The 9,835-nt window shown below is 53.2% G+C and overlaps 1 protein-coding gene across 1 annotated transcript; it reads left to right on the top strand.

Annotated features, from left to right (window-relative positions):
• The first annotated feature begins 1,397 nt into the window (after positions 1 to 1,397).
• Positions 1,398 to 6,917, top strand: LOC125171075 (apolipoprotein L2-like). The gene is made up of 3 exons (XM_047868178.1): positions 1,398 to 1,445; positions 2,384 to 2,502; positions 6,059 to 6,917. Exons 2-3 carry the CDS (start codon positions 2,390 to 2,392, stop codon positions 6,915 to 6,917), a joined length of 972 nt encoding a protein of 323 aa, XP_047724134.1. The 5' UTR covers positions 1,398 to 1,445; positions 2,384 to 2,389.
• The last annotated feature ends 2,918 nt before the right edge of the window (positions 6,918 to 9,835 follow it).

The following is a 9,835-nucleotide window of genomic DNA, read 5'->3' as shown; positions in this document are numbered from 1 at the left end:
CGTGAACCATGATCATGACCTGAGCCGAGATCAAGAGTCAGATGCGTAACTGACTGAGCCATGCAGGTGCCTCCTGGCCTTTCCTTCCTGAGCCAAAGTCAGCTGCTCAACCAGCTGACTGAGCCACCCAGGTGCCCCCAAAATGCCCATATATATTAAGACTCCCTTTCTTATTAAGATTAATTATAACTACCTTTTTTCACCTTTATAGCTACCTTTTTTTTGTATATTTTGTCTCATTTGCCCTCATTTGAATATTATTAGGAACTCATGGCTTTTCACTGACTCAGCCTGGCCCAATTAAACATGATCATAATGATCATTATCTATTATTATTATTATTATTAGATGTAATTTGTTGGGACTTCCCCATGGGTACCCTGTTGAGCATGGCTCTGAACCTCCCTGAAATCATCCTTGCCCCCTGGAGTGTGGACATTGCAGACCCGTGGAATCCAGGAATTCAGTTTCCCCCCCAAGGAGTCTTGCTACCTTTGAGTAAGAAACACCCACGGGTGCCTATGTGAGTGGGTGACATATTGCTAGGAAATATATCTGTTGAAGGTTAGAGTTCACTCTATTCTAGTTTAACTCATGTTATCATCCCACTTTTTTTTTTTTAACGTTTTATTTATTTTTGAAAGAGAGAGAGATAAAGAGAGAGCACATGCATGTGAGCAGGGGAGGGGCAGAGAGAGAGGGAGACACAGAATCCGAAGCAAGGCTCCAGGCTCAGAGCCGTCAGCACAGAGCCCGACGCGGGGCTCGAACCCACAGACCGCGAGGTCATGACCTGAGCCAAAGTCGGACGCTCAACCGACTGAGCCACCCAGGAGCCCCAAACCTTAAAACAAAATAAGATGGCAACCCCAAGAGCACCCCCTCATGGAGTGTGTGTGACTAATCAGTGAGGGAACCATAAGGAGCCCTGCCCCTCCTAGATACTTGATCCACATTAGCTATCGTCAGTTAATCAACACAGATGTGCCTGACCTCGAGTAACTTCTAGAACATTCCGTCCCATCTTTTCTTCTGTGTTTGGTTTTATTGCCTCTATAGCTCCTCAGATGGCAGTCTCCCTCTCTGATTATCTTCTCCTTGTGCCCCAACAGGACAGCAGGACTGTGACCTGGCTTGGGAACAAGCTGGAGTGAGGTGAGTAACCTTCCTTAAATAGCAGCCAGTAGAGGCCAGGAGACAGATGGACATATCCGGTTAAGTCCCTTTTGGCATTTGTGACCTTCCCAGAGGGAACCACCAGGGACCTGGCCCCTTGCTGCTCCCTGTGGTCACCGCTGGCTCACACTTGACTGCACAATTTGTTCTCTCTTTCTCAAGGGTGAAGCGACCCCTCCTTCCGACTGGGACCCAGACGCAAGCTGGGGGGGAAAGTCTGAGATCCCACTGCTGGCACCATACCCAAGAAGCCTGTGGGCTCTACCCAGGTAGTCACCTTCCAGATGATTCCCGGAATTGGGGGAGTGCCTCCAGCTGAGTTAACCCACAGCAGAATCAGTCCCTTGAAGGGGACTGATGAGTGTCCTGGGCCCTTCAAGAAGGACCAAGGGGGAGCCCCCACCCTTGGTCCGGGAGTCCATAGGGGCCCCTCCCTCCTGTCCTCTTCTCAGGGTCATGGCAAAGGTGCTCACTTCCTCCCTCCCCCTGCCGCCCATCCAATGACCCAGAAGTGAGGCCGGGACAGCCCACAGGAGGTGGGGGACAGCAGGGGGGAAGGAGAGAAGGAAGGAGTCCTGAACTAGTCACCTTGGAGGCTTCTCCTGCCCTCTTGACCTGTCCAGCCCGGCTGGGGACGACTGTGGGGCTTTACCAAGCCATTCCCTCCAGCTCTCGCCCTGCGGCCGGCCTGACTGCTGGTCCGCGAGGGACGGTGGGCCACTGAACTGGACCCCAGGGTGGCCTTGGCCACCTCCCACCTGTGTGACCCAGGGTGCCTTGCCTAACCTCACCTGTAAAATGAGAATATTCCCTTATGTTGTTGTAACGATCAAATATAATGTGTGTATGTGGTCTGGGCCGGGACCTGCCACACAGTGTGCCGGCCCTGAGTCTCGTTGCTGTCCCCTCTACACGGACCCTGTCAGCTCCAGGTGGAAACCTCCCCTCCCCCAGCACCCCCCGGCTGCCACCTGCCCGTGTCTCAGGAATAAGCCCCCGACATATCAGATGTGAAAGCTGAGGCGAGGCCTGAGGGTATTCACCTCAATACCCCTGCCTAGGCCGGCTCGGCTCGCAGTGAATACACAGATTTAGTGTTGTGGGTTCCCTCCAGCTAAGCCCCGGTTTCCTCTCTCCCTTAGTGAAGCAGGAAGAAGAAAAAAACAAAACAACTCTTCACTTTTTTCTTTTCTTTCCCCATCCACAGAGCGATATGGAGGATATCATTGAGTATTTCCAGGACTCAGTGAGCCGGGATGACCTACATCTCCTGCTGACTGACCATGAGGCCTGGGAGAGCTTCATGGCTGAGGCCAACTTGTCCAGGTAACCCCCTGGGGATGCCCCAAGGTGGTCCCCAGATCTCCGCGTGGCAGTATCCTCGGGCTGGGGTTGAGTGTGCTCCTTCTCAACAATCCGTGAGGAATATGTCTCCCATGGCATTCGCTGGCAGGGAATGGCCTCGGGTTGAGAAGAGATGAGACCTGCAGAGGGCAAGTTAGGTGACCTTGGGCCTGAACCTAAAGCAGACCTATCTCTGCCTTGGTTTCTTCATCTGTTCAATTTTATCGGGCAGAAACCAAGATAATGTACGTGAAGGGCTTGGCATCGTCACCGACACATAGTAGGTGCTCAATCAGTGTTAACTTTTTATTTTTTTTTAAGCTTGTTTATTTTGAGAGAGAGACAGAGACAGCACAACTGGGGAAGGGGCAGAGAAAAAGAGGGAGAGAGAGAGAGAGAGAGAGGGAGAATCCCAAGCAGGCTCCACATTGTCAGCCCAGAGCCCGACCTAGGGCTCGAACTCATGAACCATGAAATCATGACCTGAGCCGAAATCAAGAGTTGGACGCTCAACCGACCGAGCCACCCAGGGACCTCAGTGTTAACTTTTTAGAAGATTGCCACAAAGAGACAGGGGCCAAGGGTCTTCTTCCTGGAGATGAGGGACCGGTCCGAAGAACACTGACGTACCAGTCTGTGCCCCTGGGCATTTGGACTAAAGCCTTCCCTCCCCATCTAAGGAGTTGTATGAATACTGCAGGATCCTGCTGGCCCACGAGGTGGAGAGACTGGAGTGGAGTTGGACCAAGCTGTGATCGATCCAGACTCTATCTCTGTCCAGCCCTGTGTTTCTGGGTGTGTAGTCTATTAGTCATTTGTTCAATGTAAACAGTAACTCAACCTGATAAGATTATGGCGAAGGCCTTAGCATGAACTGCAAGGTCAAAGGTGGGGGCCCAAGGGCAATCATCTTGTCCAAAGGCCGGGATGGACAAGAGGAAGTCTAGGTTGGAGGACTAGGTAAACTTGGGCAGCAAGGCTAGGACTGAGTGAAGCTCTCGGCACAAAACTCGAGGTCCTGGGAGAGGGAGAGGGGACATTTGTTTCCTTCCTTCTTTAATCTCCTCACCACTAGGCATGCAGGGCCATGGCGGGGAGGGGTGTTGTCTCCTCCATACTTTGCCTGGGAGCTGGGGGTCTTGACCACCATTTGGAAGCCTCTCCTCTTCTTACAAATTTTTTTTTAAATGTTTACTTTTGAGAGACAGAGGGACAGCATGAGCAGGGGAGGGGCAGAGAGAGAGGGGGACACAGAATCCGAAGCAAGCTCCAGGCTCCGAGCTGTCAGCACAGAGCCCGACGCGGGGCTCGAACTCACGAACCGCGAGATCGTGACCTGAGCCGAAGTCGGATGCTTGCCCGACTCAGCCACCCACGCGCCCCTATCCTCTTCTACGTAGAGCGGCCCCAGACCAGTGGGAGCCAACGTGGCTCTGCGACAACTAGTGGCATCACAGGGGGCAGCTGCTAATTCTGTACTCAATTCTGGGGAGACGCACAAGTCCCCACCAGAGGGGAAAGTACTTCCTCCACCAGCTTGTCCAAATGTGGTCTTTTCAGGCTTAGGGTTTCATACAGATGGCTCTCCAAGTCTCTCATATCTTTAAGCAATTTCATAAAAGTTGCACATGGCGTTGGTGTGCATGCCTATGAAGCTGTCACCAGCTAAGGTGTGAGTTAGGCTGATGACACCTGAGAGGTTGGGGGTGCTGGGTGGTGGGTCGGGAGTCAACGATGTGAACTGGAAGAGTCTGGGGGGGAACCAGGGTAACGGACGTCCTGCTTCTCAGTCAGTTGGGGCAGTCACTGGGCCGTGGTCCTCAAACCGCCGTGAGGTTGGATGATTCCCTGAAAGTGTTCACAGAGCGCACTGAGAGCTGTCACACTCAGTCACGCTGTCTTCCAGGCAAGGGTGCAGGTGGCCACGGGGAGAGACGCATGGGGAAGGGTCTGGGAGGGTTTCAAATGCGAAGCTTCTGTCGTCCTCCTCCGGACGCGTGACCGTCCTGCGTTCAATCTGTGACAGTGCAAATGGAGCATGGCCCACCAGGGAAGCTCACACTGTGAGAGAAAACACTTTGACGTTGATTAAAAAGACGACTTAATTCAGGGCTGTGGCCATAGAAGGGAGATCAGGCTCTGCTCCAGATACAGAGCTGGGGATTTATAGCCGAGGAGCGGGACGGGGGCGGCGGATGAGAAATCACTAAGAGAAGAAGGTGGATGACGCTTGCTAAACGGACCCAGCAGGGTTCTTGCTGAAGGCAGGTCAAGAGCTTCCACATCAGGGACGCCCGGGTGGCTCAGTCGGGAAAGCGTCCGACTCTTGATTTCAGCTCAGGTCATGATCTCACGGTTCGCGAGATCGAGCCCCGTGCCGGGCTCTGCACTGACAGTGAGGCGCCCGCTTGAGATTCTCTCTCTTCCTCTCTCTCTTGCCCTCCTCTGCTCATGCTCTCTCTCACACTCAAAGTAAATAAAAAAAAAAAAAGAGCTTCCACATCAAAGGTGGGATTCGATCAGATATCAAAGGTGATCCGTTATCAAGAGTGGGAAGATTCTCATTAAACTGACCTAGCAGGGTTCTTGCGAAGCCCGGGCACTACAGGCTGTCACGGACAGGACACAGAAGGCCAAGGTCGACAGGCTACACAGGCACTGCACCTAGTCAAAAAGAGGGCCTAGAAGATCAAGGAGAGAGTCTTTTAGAGTTTTATGGGGGCCCAATGACATTCACTGCATGGCTGACCTGTCATCTCCAGCCCCTCCTTGAGGTCACACCCATGCCTTTAGTTTCTAGTGCCTCCGTAGGTCAGAACCGATAGCACATGACCCAAAGCCCCCATCATACGTCGCAATGTCAGGCCAAAGGCCCAGGCAAAGGAAGACAGTCCTATCCTTCTAGGACCCTTACCATTCCAGGCAGAGGCCTAGAGGTCACTTCCCAGTAGCCAAGGGCAGAGGGCAGACCTCTCTGTGGGTAAGGTTCATCCTTCCGTACACACTAAGCTTCTCCGAACGAAGGTTTTTCTGCTCCAATGCCACTTCCCTTTGTTCATCTACAAACACTGTGGCGCTGAGAGTGTTGACCTGCCCTTGAGCGAGAAGCCATCTTTCCCGAATACCTACCAGTTGGGGCGCCCGGGTGGCTCCGTCGGTTGAGCGTCTGACTCTTGATTTGGGCTCAGGTCGTGATCTCAACGGCCCAGACCCTCCTTGGGATTCTTTCTTTCCCTCTCCCTCTGCTCCTCCTTCCCCCCACCCACCCCTCGAAGCAAATAAATAAATACCCTTAAAAACATGCCTCCCACTTAGAGCATCTGAAGAGGAGCACGTATTCATTCCCTGGCTGAGTATGTGTTATGGAGCACAAGCAAGGTACAGAACGTGTGTCACATGGCAAGAAACATTCTTCGCATCTGTCAAACTCTTGTCCATTTGATTTGTAGTGCACGTTCTGCGGTCGATGCGGGAAAGATGGAATCAAGCCCACGTGACAGCTAAGCTTTTCCTAATCGCTTGACCTTCACCTTTCCAGGGAGGAGGCAGATGTGCTACACGCAGGTCTGTGTGAGCTGGAGGCAGACCTGTGTATGGAGGGCAGAGAGAGGATCCAAAGAGACCACCTGGAGGAGAGGTTTTTGAACGAGTATCCCCGGTTGAAACGGGAGCTTAAGGGGCAAATACGAAAGCTCCACAAGCTGGCGGACAAGGTTGACAAGGTACACAGGGGCTGCACCATCTCCAACATCGTGGCCAGCTCCACCGGCATGATGTCTGGGGTCCTGACCATCCTGGGCTTGAGTCTGGCACCTGTGACGTCAGGGATCAGTCTGTCACTCTTGGCAACGGGGGTGGGGCTGCGAACAGCATCTGCTGTGACCACTGTGTCCAGCAGCATCGTGGAGTACTCGAGCACATCGTCCGCGGAAGCCAAAGCCCGTCGCCTGGCATCAGCTGGTGATAACAGAGGGGAGACCATTGCAAAGGCTCCGTGTCAGAACACACCCCGAATGTTTTCCGTAACAAACAGCTTCGTGCGAGTCCTGCGAAACATTGGAAAGAATGTTCGTGCCATCAGGCTGGCCAAAGCCAGTCCTCACTTAGCAGCCCGTGCCAAGAGGTTCATGACAGCTGGGAGAGTCTCAGTTCGAAGTGACAAGCGGGTGAAGAAAGTTTTTGGAGGCACTGTTCTGGCAATGATCAGAGGAGCCCAGATCATGGACGTGGGCACCGTGATCACCTCCCTTCTGGTGGATGTGGCCAACCTTGTGGAAGAGTCAAAGCACCTGCATCAGGGGGCAAAGGCAGAGTCGGCTGAAAGGCTGAGACAGCAGGCCCAGTTGCTAGAGAGCAAGTTGAAGGAGCTCAACCGTATGTATGAAAGTCTAAAGTAGGGCCCGGCCCCATGACCTCCAAACAGGGCAGGGAGCAGGGTCATGTGCGGGACAAAGGCATGGAGGTACCTCATGAGAGGGGAAGAGGGGGCCACATAAAGTTTTTGAGGGGCGCTTGGGTGGCTCAGTCAGTTACGCATCTGACTCTTGGTTTCAGCCCAGGTCACCATCTCACAGCCCGTGGGTTCGATCCCTGACAGTGCGTTGGGGCTCCTCAATGACAGCAGAGGCTGCTTGGGATTCTCTCTCTCTCTCCCTCTCTCTGCCCCTGCCCTGCTCACTCTCTCTCTCTCTCTCTCTCTCTCTCTCTCAAAATAAGTAAATAAACTAAAAAAAAAATTAAAAAAATTTTGGAATGTGGTGTAAAGGAGTTTGGCATTTCTGTAGCTGCACACGGCGGGGGGGGAGGGATTAATGCCAATGACAGGGGCGTCAAAGAGAAGGAAGGCAGGCGGAAGCTGGAAGAAGGAGGGAGGGGGCTAGAGAGTGAGGGGGATGGACCAAAGAGGACACGGAGGACATGGCTCAAGAGAGATGTGGAGGAACAAGCCGTGGGAAGGCCAGGAATACTACAGCTAGAATTGTTGGCATATGGAGAAGTGCCTCTCTGTTGACCCTCCCCATGGTTTGAGGGACATGCCAGCGAGGACGGACTCCCCCCTTGCTGGGGGGACTCCAGCCCTACCTTTCCTGTCTCGACCCACCTTCATCTTCCAGCAGGCTCACCTTAGGTAGACGGCGACTTCCTCGTGACGGTTGGTGGCCGCGACAAGGGTGCTGGCCGCAGTGCTGGCGGTGGGGACGATGGCAGTGGGGTGGGGGAAACGTTTGGCAAGGTGCTGCTGCTCTTAGGGACCAGGGCACACCGAGACACCGATGAAGTTCCAAAGGCTGAGTTGGAATAGTGGTTGATTTGGGGAAAAAAACAAAAAGCAAAAAAGGGGAAGAAAAGCAGAAGACGCCAGCAACAGCTCGAGGAATCTTGCCACATGTCGAGGAGATCAAGCAGCTTGGGGCCAAGAGACATCGCCTCTCTGAGCCTCAGTTTCCTCATCGTCTGGGGGGGGTGGGGGACAGTACTAGGCAAGACGGTATTTCAAAAAAATTTTTTTTTTAGTTTAGAGAGAGAGAGAGAGAGACAGAGTGCGAGCGGGGGAGGGGCAGAGATTGAGGGAGACACAGAATCCAAAGCAGGTTCCAGGCTCTGAGCTGTCACCACAGAGCCCGACACAGGGCTTGAACTCACAAACCACGAGATCATGACCTGAGTTGAAGTCGGATGCTTAACCGACTGAGCCACCCAGGCGCCCAGCAAGATGGAATTTCAGATTTATGTGGCTCTCCCAGTCTTGTGTTCTATAAGCTACTTCAATAAATGTGGACTGATACAGCAGGCCTCTGTTGTGTTCATCGAGGGGCTCGCCTGGGCTCTGGACTTCCTTTCCCCATGGGCTTGTCTTCTGGGCTCTCAGGGAGCAAGTCCTCCTTTGCTTTTTCCTCAGACCTCAGCATGCTGCAGGCCCCACTGGGACACCCAAGGGGAGCTTGTCCACATCGGGCTTTGGACTGAGCACAGGCGTTTTCCTCAGCTGGTGTCCAGAACCTGGGATTGAGTGATAGATGACCGTGTTTCTCTAGTGGGCAGGAGGGCCGAGTCTTGAACCCCACAGACTTTCTCCTCCCTCCCTCCCTCCCTCCCTCCCTCCCTCATGGAATGTCAAGCATGTCAAGGCCTTCCCTTCCCCACCCAGGAATCATGGCGATTCTCTCTCTCTTCTTTCTTTCCCAGACCCCACCTGACATCCCTTCTTCCCAGAACTGCCTTGTTCCAGTTCTCTCCCAGCAGGGTGGAAGGGAGGAAACTCCGGCCGTCCTTGTCATGTGGCTGGTCGGATAAATGGCGGTCCTATGGGTTCCCCAGACCAGCCATCAGATTCTAGGGGAAGGTGCAAAACACTTCGCCGAGCATTCAGGTCTAGCTGTCACCCAGGACTCATTACCAGTGATTTTCTGCACGGGGGTTAAAGAGAAGGATTCGCCGGGTATTTCCCCAACGTTAAGTAACCTAGCCCTTGATGTCTTTCCATGTGCCTCTTGTGCCTTGTCCAATTATCTAAGGCTCTACTCAAAACAAGTAGTATTGCTATTTCAGGCTTCCTAATCTTTGGTGAGTGGAATAATTCTTGGCTGCGCGGCCTGTTATTTTCCTCACCGCCCTTCATTCCTCCCGTTACAGACCAGAACTGTGACGTGCAACCCCTCTGCTGTGTTCCCCAAGAGGTAGAGAGCCCTCAAGGCATGAGGTTTGACGCCTTCGGATGGTTAGCATTGGGTATGGCCAGGAGCAACAGATCAGCCACCACAAACTCTGTTCTTGGTATTCTTTGAAAAAAATTTTTTATGAGTTTATTTATTTTTTGGAAGAGAGAACAAGGGAGGCGCAGAGAGGGAGGGAGGGAATCCCAAGCAGGCCCATGTCGTCAGCACAGAGCCCGATGTGGGGCTCGAACTCACGAACCGTGAGATCATGACCTGAGCTGAAACCAAGAGTCAGATGCTCAACCCAGAGGCCCCTGTTCTTTGTTTTCATTGAATGTCATCCGCCAACAGGGAAGGAACTGGGTGGGGCCAGCCTCTGAGATGAAAGATCATAGGACACAGGGGCTGTCCTTCCCCATCATACAGTGACCGTGGATGTGGAGAGTTCCTGGTGTCCGCCTCAGCCGCAGGACAGTGGACCCCAGGGTTGTATCAGTGAACCAACCCCGGGGGCTGGGGGCCCTGATCCTTCAGATGCTGTGACGTCTCCACTGTCCTTCAAGTAGTGAAAAAATCTCAGTGGGATTGTTAAAACCCAGCAGCTAAGAATTTGAAAGGCTCATATGTAGGCATCTGGTGGCTCAGAGGGTCAGGAGACT

This window comes from Prionailurus viverrinus, chromosome B4 (genome assembly GCF_022837055.1).
Source record: "Prionailurus viverrinus isolate Anna chromosome B4, UM_Priviv_1.0, whole genome shotgun sequence".
NCBI classification, from domain to species: Eukaryota; Metazoa; Chordata; class Mammalia; order Carnivora; family Felidae; genus Prionailurus; species Prionailurus viverrinus.
This window is presented reverse-complemented; position numbering and strand designations above follow the sequence as displayed.